Below are 19,533 nucleotides of genomic sequence, written 5' to 3' on the forward strand. Positions count from 1 at the left end.
AGTTTCCTCTAATTGCTTTAATACTAGCAGATGTGTTTGCACACCTGTTGAGATTTATAAAATCACCAAGATTATATAAAAGTTACGCCTAAATAAATTATGTGTCCTGAAGAAAGTTTAACCTTAATTAGGCAGCTGAGTTGCATAAAACCAAGGATTAATCTTTAAAAAAGCCTGCTCCCTCCTTAAAGAGGCAGGTGGTGGATGGAACTGATCCCAGCTTTGAATCTAAGATCAGGCCCACAGGAAGTGTGGATAGGTTTAGGGATGTATATGGGTCAAACTGAGCTTTTGCCAGGTTAACGTATTTACTTTCAATCATAAATTTATGCTGTGAAGAAACATTGAGAAATACTATGTATTAGTCCAATACTCTTTCCTTAAGAAATTTATAGTCTACTGAGGACAGCTGATTACAGTGTGATAAATGATAAGGGATAAGTGTATATAGGCACACCCAGGTGAAGAGCCTAACCTTGAGGGTGGAGTAGAAGGAAAGACGTTGTTAGAGAAGGTACACGGGAGATATGATCCCTGTACACAATCCTTAAGAACAAGGGGGAATTGGGGAAAGAAGGGTACTGGTTCTTCTGGACAGAGAGAACAATGTGTACAAAGGCCAGTAGGCAAAAATGATACATTGAGAGTACTTAAAATAGTTCTGGGGGCGCCTGGCTGGTTCAGTCTGAGAAGCATGCAGCTCTTGATCTCGGGGTTGTGAGTCTGAGCCTCACATTGGGTTTTAGATATTACTAATAAAATAAATTTAAAAATCTTTATTAAAAAAAGGGGGGTGTCTGGGTGGCTCAGTCGTTAAGCGTCTGCCTCCGGCTCAGGTCGTGATCCCAGGGTCCTGGGATCGAGCCCCTTTGTCTCCCTGCTCCACGGGAAGCCTGCCTCTCCCTCTCCCACTCCCCCTGCTTGTGTTCCGTCTCTCGCTGTGTCTTTGTCAAATAAATAAATAAAATCTTTATTTAAAAAAATAAACTTAAAAAAAAATGTTCTGGAAAGCTGAGCATAGTGTTCTAGGGGAAAGAGGCCAGGGAGAGACCAGTGAGTAGCCTCTTGGCTCGAGTGTTAGACTAAGGAATTTAGACTTGACTGGGAGGAGCATTTCAAAGATTTTTAAGTAGAGGGGAAGAGAGTTATATCATTAGATCTGAGCATAAAGATCATCCTGGCTGTAATGGGAAAACTGGAATTAGAAGACCTCTATCGCTGGCAGTATAGTGGTCAGATATTAAGTCTTGAATAAACAATTTCTAAAGTACTGTTGGGCCTTTGGAAATTAAGAAATCTTCAGGGTCCCCAAACAAACACCAAACTTAAAATCCTAGAGGTGAGCAATAAACAAACATGAAAACCAGATTGCTCTGGGACAAATTATTAAATCAGTCCTGAGATCCAGGAATTGGACACTCAGGAATAAACCTGAGTTGAGAAAAAATGGGGAAGCTAGGTTTAAATGTGGTCCCAGTTGAGGGCACCTAGCTGGCTCAGTCAGTGGAACATGCAACTCTTGATCTTGGGGTTGTGAGTTTGAGCCCCTTGTTGGGTGTAGAGATTACTCAAAATCTTTTAAAAAAATAAATGTGATCCCAGTTGTGTGGCAGTCCCCCAGTCCCCTCATGCCTGACTCTCAGCAGAAGCAAATACAGATCTTCCTCTCTGAAAGAAGACATCTTTAATTTAGGCCTTCAGGATTTCACAGATTCACGACAAAATTGGGCCACTTCTTAATCAAATATTGAACATACAAAGAATCAAATACCCATGAGAAAGATTCAGCAGAAATCACAAAGATTCATGGACCTCACATATTAAAATGATCAGACAACATAAAATATCTATGACATTTTAAATGAAAGAATCACAAAATGAACAACAAAAAGAAATCACAAATGACCAAGCAAATGTGAAAAATAACAACATAGAACTTTTAGAAATGAAAAAAATCAAAGTTGAAATCAAAATTTCATGGTTGGTTTAGCATATTAGATACAGATGGAGAGAATAAATCAGAAACCAGACATGAAATAAGTCTTCAGAAAGCAGTTTAGAGACAAAGGAAATGGAAAATATAAAAGAGATTAAAAGACATGGGGGTTAGAATAAGGAAGATTGACGTCCCAGAAGGAAAAAATAAAGAAAATGGAGGAGAGCTAAAATTCTTAGAGATAAAAAGTGAGAATTTTTGAAAAGTAAGAAATGGACCTACAGATACAGGAAGCATATGCCAAAAAGGAAAAGTAAATTCACACACAGTCATGCCATAGTCAAACTACAAAGCACCAAGAAAGATCTTAAGGGAGCTAAGAAAAAAGACAAATCACCTACAAGCAACCACAATCAATAAGAATGATACATTTCTCACTGCAACAATGGATGCTGAAAGAGGAGGGCTTAATATCTTCAGTGTGATATGAGAAAACTATCAACCTAGAATGTTATGTCCAGAGAAACTATCTTTAAAAAACAATGTTGAGATAAAGACCTTTCAGATAAAATAATTTGCCTCCAAAAGACTTTCACTTAAGGAAATTCTGCTTTAGGAAAAAGGAAAATAGTATCAGAAAGGAGGTCTAAGATGCAGGTAGGAATGGTGAGCAGACGTTGGTAAGCATCTGAGTAAATCTAAACAAGTGCTACCTGTATAAAATAATAATGCTAAGGCAAATAATAATGTCTAATATGTGAGGTAAAAAAAGATAAAATATTGGTCAACTAGAAGAGTGGTTAAATATTGATTCATTTTTAAATAATTAAATTTTGTATTAATTTTATTTTATTTTTTAAAGATTATTTATTTATTTATTTGACAGACACAGCGAGAGAGGGAATACAAGCAGGGGGAGTGGGAGAGGGAGAAGCAGGCTCCCCACGGAGCAGGGAGCCCGATGCGGGGCTCGATCCCAGGGCCCTGGGATCATGACCTGAGCCGAAGGCAGATGCTTAATGACTGAGCCACCCAGGCGCCCTGTATTAATTTTAAATTAACTGTCATGCATGTTAAAATTTCGAGGATAACTTTCCTAAAGTAAAGAAATTGCATAACTTCTAAACCAATAAAGAGGAAGAGTGGAATTTTAAAAAATTTTTTTAAATTCTTTGCCACTATTTAGCTTTGTAACTAACCCCCGTCATGTCACAGAACCGCCATTAGTTTCCTCACATTTAAAATATGGATAGTAGTACCTCCCTTATATGTTTGTTGTGAATATGTGATCAGATAGTGCATGCAAAAAAGCTGAACACAAATCTACATAGTAAGTATCCAATAAATATTAGACATTACTACTATTAATAATGATTTATGGAGTACGTGACTGGCACAGTTGGTGGAGCATGAGGTCCTTGATCTTGGGGTCATGAGTTCAAGCTCCACATTCGGCATGGAGCTTGTTTTTAAAAAATTAAAAATTAAATAAGTAAATTTTAAAAAATGTTTTAAATAGTGATTTATATAGTGACCATTAAAGGTGGTACTTTAAAGCCATGCTAGAACTTCCCTGCCAACATCTCGTCCAGCTTCTCTTCCATGAGAGTGAGTGCTACACCCAAAGATGGCTAGAATGTTGAACAGTTCTAATAACTCTGACGGGTCATCTTGTGTTAATCGTAACTCCTTGCCCAGAACCTTCAGAATTCAGTATTGCCTTTCAGTAAAAGTTCAGAACATCAAGACTTTCCACAGCCTGGCCCCAACCAACTTGATCTCACGTCCTTGAGTTGGATCTCTAAACATATTTGATGTCTCTTTCCTTTATACTTTTGCTTAGAATGCCCTTTTGAAAAATAGTAGAATTTGGGTGATTTTCTGCAAAACCCTCCCTTTTCTGAAAAATTCATCCTAGTCTCCAAACTCCAGTTCAAGTCCCATAAAAGTTTTTGACTATTCCAAAAATTATTTATAATTTGAAAAACTATCATCTAAACCAAACTTAAGAGTAGTCATTTTTGCCTGTCTTCTGCTGCTTTTTCAATTGAGCTTTTACTTAAAATTTATATTATCACAGCATTTTCCTCACATTTGCGTGGTATTTCCAGTTAGATTTTTTTGTTCCTTAAGACAGTGGTTATTTCTTTTACATCTTTGTATAGCTCCTAGGGAAGGGAAACTAATATTTAAGTGCCTACTATATGCCAAGCACTCTACTAAATGCCTTCTTATATGTAACATCTAACTTATTCCTCACAGCAAACTTAGAAGGATAGATATGAGTGTCCCTGTTTTACAGCTGAGGACATTGCACTTGAAAATGGTTAAATAACATACCCAAGGCACTTAACTAGTCAGTGGCAGAGCTGGGTTTCTACCATACCACCCATCAAAATAGCTTGCAAATAAAACATGTCTTGGAGGAGTAAAAGGCTCAAATGGTTTATACATTTTTCTACTTATTTATATTCTACTCTGAAATTTAGGGTGTCATGGAAACATTTCCAAGAAGCCAAAATTCTTTTCAAAAATTAAAATTTGACATGCCAGTTATCAACTAACAGCTGAAACATAGGAATTCACAAAGAGCTGGATGTCAGACAGAAAACCTTATTTAGGGGGTTTAGATTAAGGGGATTAGAGAGAGATTCTGTTCTCTTATTCTGTGCTTTGAGTTCATGTACTATGACATGAAATGAATCACAACAAAGTGAACCATCCTTAAGGTGCTTGCTGCAGGTCCATAACCCTTTCAGAACATTCTTTCTCAACGAGAGGTCTGGTGATACCAATTCTTGCAATTCCAAATGAAGAGGGCAGAAGTGTGTTTTCATGGAACTATCATCTCTGTGGTTCCCAGTTAAGACTTAAATTAAGGAAGTCCATAGCATGAGGAATGTTCCTGATGTTAGCTGTCCTCAGGTTATCTATAAATCTCTTTTCATCATGTACATCTCAAATCCTATCTTCTCCCATATTCTTTTCTTGGATCCCACAACACTGTTTCAGTGTGTATAATTCTCTGCTGTACTAGAGTCTCTAAATCACACATTCTTTGTGATCACTCACAAACTCTTCATAATGGCCACTGGGAATACAAAATTGGATATAACAGCCCAATACTCCCAAGATGTCAATAGGCAAGGATATAGAGAGGCAGAGATTGGTTGTATTTTTAAAATTCCCTTTTCTTGTTTAAATGTTCCTTTTGAAATATCTTTAAAATTTCAAATACCTCTCGGCAGTATTATTCATTCAAGTGTTCTTCACCTCCAATCTCTGGTCCCAGAATACCCTTTGGCAAAATTATTGTGATGACTAAACAGAAAACTGATGCTATTGCTTCTGCCACCATCTTCAAATCCAAAAGACGGTCTTCATAATGTATGGAGACTTCTGTTTCATGTGTTGGAGTGATACTCCTCACAGATCAGAAAAACTGGACCGAGAAAGCTCAAGTTTGAAAGTTACCTAAAGAGTGTCCTTGGAGGGAATTGTAACCAGGCATGTTGACTGTTTTCATTATTGACATTGGACTAAATCTCAGGAGCTTGAATGGTGGAGATGTTATTTCGCAGAGAAGCTCAGGATGGTGTGATTGCAAGGCTTCATTTCAGTGCTTCCTTAAGTATAAATATAGTGTACTTATTTATAATTTTCACTTATTACAGGGTAAATTTAAAATTGATTGATAAAAAAATTACCTTTTTCCAGATTTCAAAAAGCACAGAAATTTGTGAAGGATAGTATTTTTACTTCTTAAATGCTTTTTTTCCCCTCCTAATTCTACTTCCCAACATTATCTACTGTTAATGGAGTTCTGTGTGTATCCTTTTGGGGTATATTGATGAACAAATTGTTATGCTAGTAGTCTTTTGGACCCATATATTAGCTACAAATTTTCTAGGTGGTTACATGCTTTATATAGAAATTATTTTTAATTTCTCTGGCTAATTTATTGAAAATAGCCCTAGTATTTCCACCTTATTGGAATTAAGTATATCCAAAATTTATATTCTGAGTCAAAAGTGGAAATTTTCCCTAACCAGTACAAACATTACATTTCAGTGTTTTAATCTTTGAAAACGTGGTATTACAAAAAAAAATGGCTTTTCTTTTCTTACTGTTCATCTTCATATGTCCTTAAACCTTACTAGTCACTTGTTATTTCATTTTCTTCTGTGTTTTCTTTTTCATTTCCCTCAGAATATTAGTGTTTTTGTTACTGATTTCTAAAAGGTCTTTTATGACTAAGGATGTTAACCATTTGCCATGCATTGCAAAAGAAATACCATGTGTTCTCACCACCATTTTACTGTGATGTTTTACTTTTTGGTTGTACAGAAGTTGTGTATTCAAATATAATAATGTTCTGCTTTAAAAAAAAAATTCTTTCTCTTCTCTTTTGCCTTCTCTAGGGTTACACATCTTTCTGGAATGACTGCATATCATCTGGCCTGCGAGGGGGTATCCTGATAGAGCTGGCGATGCGGGGTCGAATCTATCTGGAACCCCCCACGATGCGTAAGAAGCGACTACTGGACAGAAAGGTACAGCACCTCTGTGGACATCCTCCTAACTTATGAAAGGGCAGATATCAATGGTCCATTCTGGAGGAATGGGAAGTTTGTTGTTTTTTTTGGGGGGTGCTTTAACTCATGACCCTGAGATCAAGACCTGAGCTAATAACAAGAGTCAGATGCTTAACCAACTGAGCCACCCAGGTGCCCCTGGGGGGAATGGGAAGATCTGAGTAGTGAGACAAGATAAATATCACTGACTTAGTTATTCCATTGTCTAACAGTTTTAATTAACCTATAGCAGAGGGAGAAATTCAAATATCCATCATCTAAAGAGCTTTAAGAAGGTTATGGTTTTGTCTTTTTTATGCAGAAAAATCACTTTAGGATGCTGTTATTACTCCCTCTATATAACTATAACATTATGAAATAGAGTGTTATATAGGAGGGGGGCAAACACATGTGTCAGGTGAGTCTTTGTTTAACTCTAGTCATGCTCAGATAACCATTAGATTTTTCTCTTTCCATTTATAGCAAGTCGGGTCCACCATATGAGCTATACTCCTGTCTCCATTTTTTACTACTTATTTTTTCCACTCATAACTTCACTGTCATACTCAGAACTCTACCAAAACTACGTTCTTTAGGTATCACCAGCAGGCTCTGTGCCCAATGTAGGGCTTAAACTCAACCCTGAGATCAAGAGTCACATGTTCTGAGCACCTGGGTGGCTCAGTCGGTTAAGTGTCTGCCTTTGGCTCAGGTCATGATCCTGGGGGCCTGGGATGGAGCCCCACGTCGGGCTTCCTGCTCATCCGGAGCCTGCTTCTGCCTCTCCTTCTGCCATTCCCCCTGCTTATGCTCGCTCACGCTCTCTCTCTCTCTCTCTTTGTGTCAAATAAATAAATAAAATATTTTTAAAAGGGGGGGCGCCTTGGTGGCTCAGTCATTAAGCGTCTTCCTTCTGCTCAGGTCATGATCTCAGGGTCCTGGGATGGAGTCCCACATCTGGCTCCCTACTCAGCAGGAAGCCTGCTTCTCCCTCTCCCACTCCCCCTGCTTATGTTCCCTCCCTCCCTATGTCTCTGTCAAATAAATAAAATCTTTAAAAAGGGGGGGGGGCACCTGGGTGGCTTAGTTGTTAAGCGTCTGCCTTCTGCTCAGGTCATGATCCTGGGGTCCTGGGATCGAGCCCTGCATCGGGTTCCCTGCTTAGCCAGAAGCGTGCTTCTCCCTCTCTCTGTAACCCTCCACCCCACTCGTGTTCTCTCGCTATCCCTTCTCTCAAATAAATAAATAAAATCTTAAGAAAAAAAAAAAAGACACATGCTCTATCAACTGAGCCAGCCAGGTGCTCCATCACCACCCTCTCTTTTGTCTTTATTTTTCTCTTTTAAGCTATATGTGGCCTTTGACATTTTTGACCACCTCCTCCTACTTGAAATTTTCTCCATTCTTGGCCTTTGTTAAATTACGTTTTCTTGCTTCTCTGGCTGTACCCTATTTCTTGTACTTCTCCATTCCTTCACATCTAAGTCTCAGTTTGTATCCTTTTGCATAACTTCCTGTCCTTTTGGAGATATCATTTACCTTACAGCTTCATCTATCACCTCCATGATATTAACCTATCAAATCCTAGGCCTTCTTTTTCTACCCTATTTAAGTATTGAGTAGGCATTTTAACCTGGCTATCCCTTATCAGTTAAAACCAAACCTATCAACTTTTCCCCAAAACTGGTTCCTTTCCTAACTTTCCTATATTTATTATTTCATAAATTGGTTTTCCAGGGCACCTGGGTGGTTCAGTTGGTTAAGCGTCTGCCTTTGGCTCAGGTCATGATCCCAGGGTCCTGGGATCGAGTCCTGCATCAGGCTCTCTGCTCAGCAGGGAGTCTGCTTTTCTCTCTCCCTCTGCCTCTCCCCCCTGCGCATTTTCTCTCTCATTCTCTCTCAAATATATTTTTTAAAAAGTTGGTTTTCCAGACCCAAAGACTTATTATTGCATATTGTCTCCATGATCATTTATATCCAGTTTGTCGCTAGGGTCCACTTCAAATGTTATTTTTGTCTCCTTACTATTACCCCATACTAAATTTTAAATTTCTTGAGGAAAGGAACAGTATACTAAGTTGCTTTGCATTTCCTACAACACTTAACCAATAATACATATATGGTATACTGAAAGATTTTAATTTGAATTAAGGAAATGAACTAGGGTCCCTTGATTCTTCTTTTAAAGGTACTGCTAAAGTCAGATAGCCCAACAGGGGATGTTTTACTGGATGAAACTCTCAAACACATCAAAGCAACTGAACCCACAGAAACCGTCCAGACATGGATAGAGCTACTCACAGGTAAAATGGCTCAAAATGGTTCAAAAATCCAACACTTTGTAATCTTTATGCTACTAGTTCAAGAATAGGAGTACAGGAATTAAAGCTGCTGGGTAAGAAATATATGGTTCAGGGGCACCTGGGTGGCTCAGTCAATTAAGCATCTGCCTTCGGCTCGGGTCATGATCCCAGGGTCCTGCGCTCCCTGCTCAGTGGGAAGCCTGCTTCTCCCTCTGCCTGCCACTCCCCCTGCTTGTGCTTTCTCTCTCTCTCCTTAATAAATAAAATCTTTAAAAAAAAAAAAGAAATATATGGTTCACTATTTAAATGTATTAAAGAGGGACAGAAAAGGCATGGTTAATCAATACATAAAGTTTTCCACCAAAGTTTCACCTTACTTCTGCCACCCCACCCTATAAGTTCTCTAAAAATATTCTTCAGAAGAAAAAATTTTAACATCTTTATTGATATATAATTCACACACCATACAGTTGACCCATGGAAAGTACACAATTAAATGGATTTTAGTATATTCACACAATTGTGCAACCATCATCACAATCTAAATTTAGAACATTTTCATCACCCCAAAAATAAACCCCATACTAATTAGCAGTTTTTTCCAAGCCTCCTGCCCAGCTCTCGGCAACCACTAGTCTACATTCTGTCTCTATAGATTTGCTTATTCTAGATATTCATTTAAATGAAATGTATAACATTTTGTGTAACTGGCTTAAGATATAATATTTTTAAGGTTCATCCATGTTTTAGCATGTTCCAGTACTTCATCCTCTTTTTTTTTTTAAGGGCAAGTTCAAAAACTTTAATATAAGTAAGTAGATCTGTGGTATAAAATTTTAGGAAAAAGCAGGACACTTTGAGATCACCAGTGTCACCTTCTGGGACAATTTTTTAATTGAAATTTTTACTGAGATATTTGTAGATTTACATGCAGTTGTAAGAAATAATACCGAGAGATCCCTTATACACTGCCCAGATCCCCCAGTGATAACCTTTTAGAAAACTATAGTATAATATGACCCACAGGATATTGACATTGATAAAATCCACCAATCTTACTAGAACTTCCCCAGTTTCACCTTGACTCCTTTTTATCACTAAATAATATTTCATTGTATAGATGTACCACATTTATTTATTGATTCATCGGTCAATAGACATTTGGATTATTTCCACTTTTAGGCTATTATGAATAATGCTGCTATGAACATTCACAGATGGGTTTTTTGTGGATGTGTTTTAATTTCTTTTGGGTATATAGTTAACTTTTTTAATTGTAAAATATGCATAACTATCTTTATTGTCTTAACCATTCATAAATGTATAATTCAGTGACATTAAATGCATTCCAGGTGTTATGTAACCATCACCTCTCTCTATACCCAAAGCTTTCTCATCATCCCAAACATCCTTTCTTTCCGCCCCCCCCATTCTCTGGCAACCTCTTTTCTACTTGTTGTCTTTATGAATTTGCCTGTACTAGGTAACTCATATAAGTGGAATTACAATATTTGTCCTTCTATATCTGTCCTATTTCATTAAGCATAATGTATTCAAGGTCTGGTCATGTTGTAGCATATATCAAAATCTCATTCCTTTTTATGGCCAAATTATATTCCATTGTTCAGATCTCCCCTTTTTTTTTATTCTATTGTTGATGGACACTTGGGTTGTTTCCACCTTTTAGCTATTGTGGATAATGCTGCTGTGAACATTAGTATACAGATATCTGTTCAAGTCCCTGCTTTGCATTCTTTTGGATATATAGCTAGAAGTAGAATTGCTGGGTCATATGATAGTGCTATGTTTTGAGAAACCATAAAACCATTTCCTCTACAGGCTACACCCTTTTACACTCTCACCAGCCATGCATGAGCTTTCTAGTTTCTCTACATTGTCATCAACACTTGTTCTATTTTTTGTTTTATTTTGTTTTTAATTATTAGCTCCCCTAGTAGGCATGAAGGGATATCTCATTGTTGTTTTCATTTGCATTTCTCTAATGACCAGTGATGAGCATCTTTTCATAGGTTATTGGCCATTTGTATATCTTCTTTGGAAAAATGTTTATCCAAGTTCTTTGCCCATTTTTTAAATTAGGTTCTGTTGTTATTGTTTTTGTTTAAAGATTTTATTTATCTGAATATTTAGTTATTTATTTGAGAGAGAGAGAGAGCTAGCGAATACACAGAGGGAGGGGGAGAAGCAGACTCCCTACTGAGCAGAGAGCCCAACACAGGACTCAATCCCAGGACCCTGAGATTATGACCTGCGCCAAAGGCAGACACTTAACCAACTGAGCCACCCTGTTGGCTCCCTATTGTTATTGCTGTTGAGTTTTAGAAGTTCTTTATATTTTCTGGATATTAATCCCTTATCAGATCCATCATCATTTACCAATATTTTCTCCCATTCTGTAGGTTGTCTTTTCAACTTTTTTGATGGTAATCCTGGATGCACAAAAGTTCTTAATTTTGATGAAATTCAATTTATCTATTTTTTCTTTTGTTGCCTGCACTCTTGGTCTCATATCCATGAAAAGACTGCCCTTTCCCCATTGAATAGTCTTAAGTAGCCTTGTTGAAAATCAGTTGATCATAGATGCGAGGATTTCTGGGCTCTCTGTTCTGTTGCTTTGATCTATGTTTGTCCTATGCCAATACCATACTGTTTTACTTACTATAGTTTATAGTAAGTTTTGAAGTTGGGAAGTATAAGTCATTTTTGAAGGACAGTTTTTCTGGGTATAGAATTCTCATTTGACAGGTTTTTTTTTCCCTTTTATATCTTTGAATATATTAGCCCACTGCCTTCAGGCTTCCAAATTTTTTGATGAGAAATCTGCTGATAATATTACTGAGGATCCCTTCTTTGTAACGACTCACTTCTATCTTCCTGGGTTTGTTCGTTTGTTTGTTTTAAGGAAAGGGGAAGAAAGACTACTAAAGATTTTATTTATTTATTTATTTGAGAGAAAGAGAGCACTCACCCCCAAGGGGAGGGGCAGAGGGAGAAGGAGGAAGGAGATTCCCTGACGAGCAGGGAGCCCAGTGCAGGACTCAATCCCAGGACTCTGGGATCATGACCTGAGTCAAAGGCAGATGCTTAACTGACAGCCACCCAGGCGCCCCTGGAGCCTAATTTAAAAAAAAAAAAAAAAGATTCTAGATTCTAGTATAATTGTTGTCTAGGTGAAGAGAGGAATGTCTGGCACTTCCTACTCTGTCTTCATCCCTGATGTCATACCTCAGTGATTAACAATTTAAAGAATCTTATCATCTATGTCCAGTTTGAGGTTGTCATTAGGGCCCACTTCAGATATTATTTTTGTCTCCCCACTATTACCCCATATTAGATTTTAAACATCTTTTTTTTTTAAAGATTTTTATTTATTTATTTGAAAGAGAGAGAATGAGAGATAGCACGAGAGGGAAGAGGGTCAGAGGGAGAAGCAGACTCCCTGCTGAGCAGGGAGCCCGATGCGGGACTCGATCCCGGGACTCCAGGATCATGACCTGAGCCGAAGGCAGTCGCCCAACCAACTGAGCCACCCAGGCGCCCTAGATTTTAAACATCTTAAGGACAGGGATGGGGCCAGTTTTTCAAAGTGGCTACACCATTTTATATTTCCACACCAATGTATAAGTTTTCATTCTTCTACATTCTCATCAGTACTTGTTATTCTCTGCTTTATTTTATTTTATCTATCCTAATGAATATGCAGTGGTATATCATTGTGACTTTTATTTGGATTTTCCTAATACTAATGTTGTTGACCATCTTTATGTACTTATGGCCGTTTGTATATCTTCTTTGGAGAATTGTCTATTCAAATACTTCACCTATTTTTTGAGGCACCTGGGTGGCTCAGTCAGTTAAGCGTCTGCCTTTGGCTCAGGTCATGATCCCAGGGTCCTGGGATCGAGCCCCGCGTTGGGCTCCCTGCCTGGCCGGGAGCCTGCTTCTCCCTCTTCCACTGCCCCCCTGCTGCTTGTGATCTCTCTCGCTCTCTCTGTGTGTCAAATAAATAAATAAATTCTTTAAAAAAAACCCAAAACAAATACTTAACTTATTTCTTAATTAGGTTTACCTTTTTTACTATTGAGTTGTACTTTTCATATATATTCTAGATACAAATCTCATCATGTGCAGGATTTGCAAAACTTTTCTTCCATTCTATGTCTTTTCACTTCTTTATGGTGTCCCTCAAAGCATAAAGTTTTCAATTTTAATACTTTTCAATTAAACTTTTTTTTCTTTTATTACTTGTGTAATATCTGAGAAATGATTGCTTAACCCAACATCATGGAAATTTATTCCGGGGGCACCTGGATGGTTCAGTCGGTTAAGCCTCTGCCTTCAGCTCAGGTCATGATCCCAGGGTCCTGGGATTGAGCCCTGCATTGGGCTCCCTGCTCAGCAGGGAGCCTGCTTCTCCCTTTCCCTCTGCCCCTCTCCCTCCCACTCATGCTCTCTCTCTTGCATGCACGTGTTCTCTCTCTCTCAAATAAATAAAATCTTCTTTAAAAAATTTATTCCTGCATTTACTTCTAAGAGATTATAGATTTGTCTATTTCATTTAGGTCTGTTGTCCATTTTGAGTTAATTGTATATGGTATGGGATAGAGCTCCAACTTCAGTCTTTTGCATGAAGATAGAAATACAGTTGTCCTGGCACTATTTGTCCTAATACTGTTCTGTCCTCCATGATTTATCTTGGTACCATTGTAAAAAATCATTTGACCATAAATGTATGGGTTTATTTCTGGACTCTTCTTTTGATCTATATGTCTATTCTTATGCAATACCACACTCTCTTGATTATTGTAGGTTTTGGTTTTTGTTTTGTTTTTTTGATTATTGTAGTTTTATAGTAGTTTTGAAACCGGGAAGTGTGAGTCCTCCAACGTTATTCTTCTTTTTCAAGATTTTTTTGGCCATGCTGGGCCTTTTGCATTTCCATATGAATTATAGAATTAGCTTGTCAATTTCTGCAATAAAGCAGGGGAGGATTTTAATAGGAACTGTATTGAATCGGTAGATCAGTGTGGGGGAATATTGCTATCTTAATAAAATGAAGTTTCCCAATCCGTGAACATGGGATGCCTTTCCATTTATTTAGATAATCTTTATTTCTTTCAACAATATTTTATAATTTTCAGTGTACAAATCTTACACTGCTTTTGTTATATTCCTAAGTATTTTGTTCCTTTTGATGCTGTTATAAATGTAATTGTTTTCTTAATTTTATTTTCAGATTAATTGTTGCTAATGAATAGAAATTCAGTTGATTTTTGTATATTAATCTTGTATCCTGCAACCTTGCTGAATTTGTTGCAATAGTTTAAGTGGATTCCTTAGATTTTTCTGTATACAAGATCATGTCATCTGAAAATAAAAATAGCTTAACTTCTTCCTGTCTGATCTGAATGCTTTTATTTCTTTTTCTTGCCTAATTGCCCGACTAGAACCTCCAGGAAAAAAAAATAGAAGTGATGAAAATGGCATCTTTGTCTTACACCTGATCTTAGCAGGACAACACTGACTCTTTCACCATTAAGTATGAAGCTAGCTGTGGGTTTTTTGTAAATGCCCTCTATCAGGTTGAGGAAGGTTCTACCTATTCCTAGTTTGTTGAGTATTTTTATCATGGAAGTATGTTGAATTTTGTCAGATACTTTTTCTGTGTTGATTGAGATGATCATTTGGTTTTTGCTTTTCATTCTATTGATATGATGTGTTACATAATTGGGTTTGGGGATATTAAAGCAACCTTGCATTTCTGGAATAAGTCCCACCTAATTTTGTTACATAGTGTTTATTATATGTTGCTGGATTTTATTTGGTAGTATTTTGTAGAATATTTTTGTACCTATAGTCATAAGGGGTATTGGTCTATAGTTTTCTTGTGTGATGTCTTTGTCTGGTTTTGGTATCAGAGTAATACTTAAGGAAGTGTTCCCTTTTCTGTTTTTTTGAAAGAGTTTGTGAAGGATTAGTAGTATTCTTTAAACATTTGGTAGAATCACCAGTAACCCATCTTAACCACGCTTTTTGGGGGGAGTTTTAAATTACTTATTCAATCTATTTACTGTTACAGATCTATTCAGACTTTTTCTTCTTGAGTCAATTTAGATAATTTGTGTGTTTCAAGGAATTTGTCCATTTCTTCTAGGTTATCTAATTTGTTGGCGTACTGTTGTTTATAGTGTCCTCTTACCACCCTTTTTATTTCTTTAAGGTCAGTGGTGATGTTTCCTCTTTCATTCCTAATTTTAGTAATTTGAGTCCTCTCTTTTTTCTTGGTCAGTCTAGGTTTGTCAATTTGTTGATCTTTTCAACTTTGATTTTATTGATTTCCTGTATTGTTTTCATTGTTTCTATCTATCTCCTCTCTAATCTTTACTGTTTGCTTTCTTTTGCTCCCTTCATGCTTAATGTGCTCTTCTTTTTCTACTTTTTTAAGGTAGGAAGTTAGGTTATTGATTTGACATCTCCTTTTCTAATATAACATTTGGGGTCATAAATTTCTCTCTTGGCACTGCTTTAAGCTGCAGCCCATAATTTTGGTCTGTTGTGTTTTCATTTTCATGCAGCTCAAAGTATTTTTTAAATTTCCCTGTGATTTCTTCTTTGACCAATTGGTTATTTAGGAGTGTGTTGCTTAATTTCCACATATTTTTTAATTTCCCAGATTTTTGTCTGTTAATTTCTAATTTAATTCTGTTGTGGTTGGATAGCATACTTTGGATGTTTTCAGTCCTTTTAAGTTTATTAAGGCGATTTTATGGCCTACGATATGGTCTATCCTGGAGAATGTTCCATGTGCACTTGAGAAAGATATGTATTCTGCTGTTAGGGTGGAATGTTCTGTAGATATCTTGTTAGGTCTAGTTGGCTTATAGTGTTGTTCAAGTCTTTTGTTTTTTTTCCCCAAAGGTGAGACCTGGAACCCCTTCAAATTACAGTACCAGCTGAGAAATGTAAGAGAGCGAATTGCAAAGAACCTAGTAGAAAAGGGTATTCTAACCACTGAGAAGCAGAATTTCCTCCTATTTGATATGACTACTCATCCAGTGACCAATACAACAGAGAAACAACGACTAGTCAAAAAACTTCAAGATAGTGTCCTAGAGCGGTGGGTAAATGACCCTCAGCGTATGGACAAGCGAACACTAGCACTCCTGGTGCTAGCCCACTCCTCTGACGTGCTAGAGAATGTCTTCTCCTCTCTGACAGATGACAAGTATGATGTGGCAATGAATCGAGCCAAGGATCTAGTAGAACTGGACCCTGAAGTGGAGGGGACAAAGCACAGTGCCACAGAGATGATCTGGGCTGTGCTGGCAGCCTTCAATAAATCCTAAAGCCAGTGGGTGGGTTTCTCCTTTTCCCCTGCCGGCTGGTGACTGTCAGAGACACCACACTGAGTTTTGTGTGATGAGATGTTTTTCATCATTTTTTTCCTTCTCTTGAATCAGATTTGTGATTTGGGGAGAGCAGCTTCAGGGCTTCTCCATAAACTTTGGCCATTGTAAACAGACTATTTCTCCTTATTTTTCCACTACAGAGGTGAATAAACTAGGTGAACCCACACACACCCAACAGGCACCATTTTTTCTCATTTCTTGGTTTACTTCCACCCAGTGTGCTTTTGGATAAGCAGGAATATCTAAGTGGGATTTGAAGTTCTCCAGTCAGAAAATGTGAGTGAGATATAGAGCAAACCATTTATTAAGTTTTTTAAAATTTGTTTTCTATCCTTTTTTTTTTTTAAGTAGGTTCCACGCTCAACGTGGGGCTTACTCATGACCCCAAGGTTAAGAGTCACATACTCTATGGACTGAGCCAGCCAGGCGGCCCCTATTTTCTACCTTAAATACATGTTTTCACAGTCTTTGTCTCTCAGACTCTACTAAGTAATGTAGTTATTGAAATAACTGTTTCTTTGAATAAGGGGCAGTGGAAACAAAACTAATTTTTGGAGCAGATGGTCTCTGGGATTGTATGTCCCACTAATGATTTTTTCTTCTTTCCTTTTCTAACCTAATGAAAAGATTGCAAATTTGATTGCCTGGTTCTCACAGTCTTAGAATCAGAAATATATTCTATACTCTCTCTTAGCATTATCCTACCCCTTCATTCATTAGGACAAAAGTCTGAATGAAAAAAAAATGTATCAACCATGTCCTTCAGCCTTTAGTTATATGATTTATAAGGGAGGGAGGTAGCATGAGAATTTCCACTCATTAGCACATGACTGTCCTGATTCCTCCAGATAGACTCTACATGTCTCTGAATTGAGGGAGTTATAAATTTCAGTTGCTGAATAGCAGCATCCTGAGTCCAGACAGTCTATCTAAACTCCAGAAGTTCTTGTTCCCTATCTTCAACTTCCTTCATAAATTGATAGATTCTGTCTATATTTAAGGGTTGTAGGAGTATTTTTGTCTACATTTAATTCACAGTTACCCTCCTAGTCATTAGTCTTGTTTCAACACAACCATCTATCTACCCAAATCTCTAAAAAGTTTCAATTTTTTCAATTCAGTAGTGAGTGCAAAGAGAAGATTAAGATAAATACTATTTAGAAGAGCAATTTGGTGTCAAAAGCATGCTGATATAAAGTCTAGTGTTTGGGAATATAAAGAGGACAGGCACCAAGTTGTGCTAAGGTCTAGCATTTATTATGCTAATATTTTTTAATGGAGCATGCTTCATGACCATTACAGAGAAACAGGTTGTCAGAGAGCTAATACAGACAACCCAGACCTGATACCAGATATTCAGTAATTACAAGAATGATTGTAACTTTGATTTCCTACCGCAAACCTGTTTAGCCCCACAAAATTCCCCAACTCAATTAACTCAATTAAGTTTTTCACTTCAGGTATTGCTTATGTGACTAGAGATACAAATTTTAGTGTGAAATGAATTCTAAATGTGAGCCCGAGTAGAGTTTCAGTCTGGCTCTCTGAAAGTACAAAAACCAGTCCATGTGTTGTATCTACCTGACTTAGTTTTCCTTTCCATTTGAACAATTCAGCAGGAATTGAAACCAGGTTTTCCTGTGGAAAGTATCAGCTTGATTGGGGGAATGGGGGGCAGAAGTTGAGTTGAGTTCTTTCTTGCAACTCTTGGTCAGTGTTTATTTTTATATTGTATCTCAATGAGGATTTCTTCAGTTTGAATCTGTATTCACTGTAAAACACCTTCTCCTTTAATGCATATGGCCTTCACATTTCTGTACAATAAATATCAATTTTTGGTTCTCTGGTTTTACAACTTCAATTATTTTAACTGGAAATAAGAACTTTCCACACAAGGCCAATAACACTATCCCTTTACACTAGGAGACCAGCCTGTTTCATCCTGTGTAGAAAATTAGGAATATGTGGAGTCGTAACATATATAGATAGGCCGGGCGGGGGGTGGGCAGGCACATCAAGGCTAACCTGAAGAGTAGCTAATGTTGTGGTCTGAAAAATGTCCCCTCAATCAAAATAATTTACCCAATTATAATATTATTATCATGAAGAAAAGGAGTATGTTCTATCCTATTATCTACTCGCAAGTGACACCTAAACTTACCTAAGAGCTGAAAGTCTTTAAGTTCGCAACACAGGTAACATACCTCACTGTGACAGAGTTAACAACATGTGAAAAGTATGGTGTCTCTCCCAACTAGATGGGGCCCCCAAATGTGAGGCAACCCGATCGGGTGGAATTTGGAGGTGCAGGTGGTGAAAGGATTTCACCTGAAGCAGAAAGAGGAGAAGTTTACTGAATACATTGCAAGGGAGTGGTGGGCAGGACAGGAAAGCAGAGACTGTGGGGACTGTATTTAAAGGGAGAAGGTGAGGAGGTATGGGGACATAGGGAATTTTCCCCTTTTAGGTAACTGTGCCTGGTTGTAAGTAGCCCATTGGTTAGTTAGGGCCTTGGATATTTTGAGGTGGGTCACCTGATGGCCTGTCTGTATTCAGCCAGTGGTTATGGTGGGCCCTTGTGCCTTGCTCAAGTTTCCATTGCTCAAGCTTGTTGCCTAAAAGTGACGTCTACAAAAAGATAATTGTGCTTGTAATTGGTTTATTGTTCTTCCCTTCTTTATAATGTCTACAGCACAGGGGACAATAAGAAATATATTTACCAGGATTGTTTATACTTGTTAATTTTATTTCAAGCAAAGCATTGTTCCCTTAAGTCATCCTTTATACAATGTTTCTCAAAATGTGGTGCAAAGAGTACTGCACCAAAATCACCTTGGGGTGGGGGTTACCTTGCTAAAATGCAGGTTCCTGGTAAATCCGTCTCTGGTATAGGTTAAGGGCTAGGAAGCTGCATTTTATTTTATTTTATTTTTAAAGATTTATATTTATTTATTTGACAGAGAGAGACACAGCGAGAGAGGGAACACAAGCAAGGAGAGTGGGAGAGGGAGAAGCAGGCTTCCCGCAGAGCAGGGAGCCCAATGTGGGGCTCGATCCCAGGATCCTGGGACCATGACCTGAGCCGAAGGCAGACGCTTAACGACTGAGCCACCCAGGCGCCTCTAGGAAGCTGCATTTTAAACACAGTCTCCAGGCGCCTGGGTGGCTCAGTTGGTTAAGCGACTGCCTTCGGCTCAGGTCATGATCCTGGAGTCCCAGGATCGAGTTCCGCATCGGGCTCCCTGCTCAGTGGGGAGTCTGCTTCTCCCTCTGACCCTCCCTCCTCTCAT

At 37.9% G+C, this 19,533-nt stretch overlaps 1 protein-coding gene across 2 annotated transcripts in view; it reads left to right on the top strand.

The window, feature by feature from the left end:
* GOLPH3L (golgi phosphoprotein 3 like) overlaps positions 1-18,085 on the top strand; it is a 40,034-nt gene extending 21,949 nt beyond the window's left edge. For both annotated transcript variants that reach the window (XM_025858437.2, XM_025858436.2), the window contains 3 exons: positions 6,358-6,489; positions 8,699-8,813; positions 15,753-18,085. In XM_025858437.2, coding sequence (XP_025714222.1) covers positions 6,358-6,489; positions 8,699-8,813; positions 15,753-16,180 — 675 coding nt within the window. In that variant the 3' untranslated portion in view covers positions 16,181-18,085. The remainder of the gene's footprint in view (positions 1-6,357; positions 6,490-8,698; positions 8,814-15,752) is intronic.
* Positions 18,086-19,533: the final 1,448 nt, after the last annotated feature.

Source organism: Callorhinus ursinus, unplaced genomic scaffold (assembly GCF_003265705.2).
Source record: "Callorhinus ursinus isolate GAN/ISIS: 27379988/994484 unplaced genomic scaffold, GSC_fseal_2.0 scaffold90, whole genome shotgun sequence".
NCBI classification, from domain to species: Eukaryota; Metazoa; Chordata; class Mammalia; order Carnivora; family Otariidae; genus Callorhinus; species Callorhinus ursinus.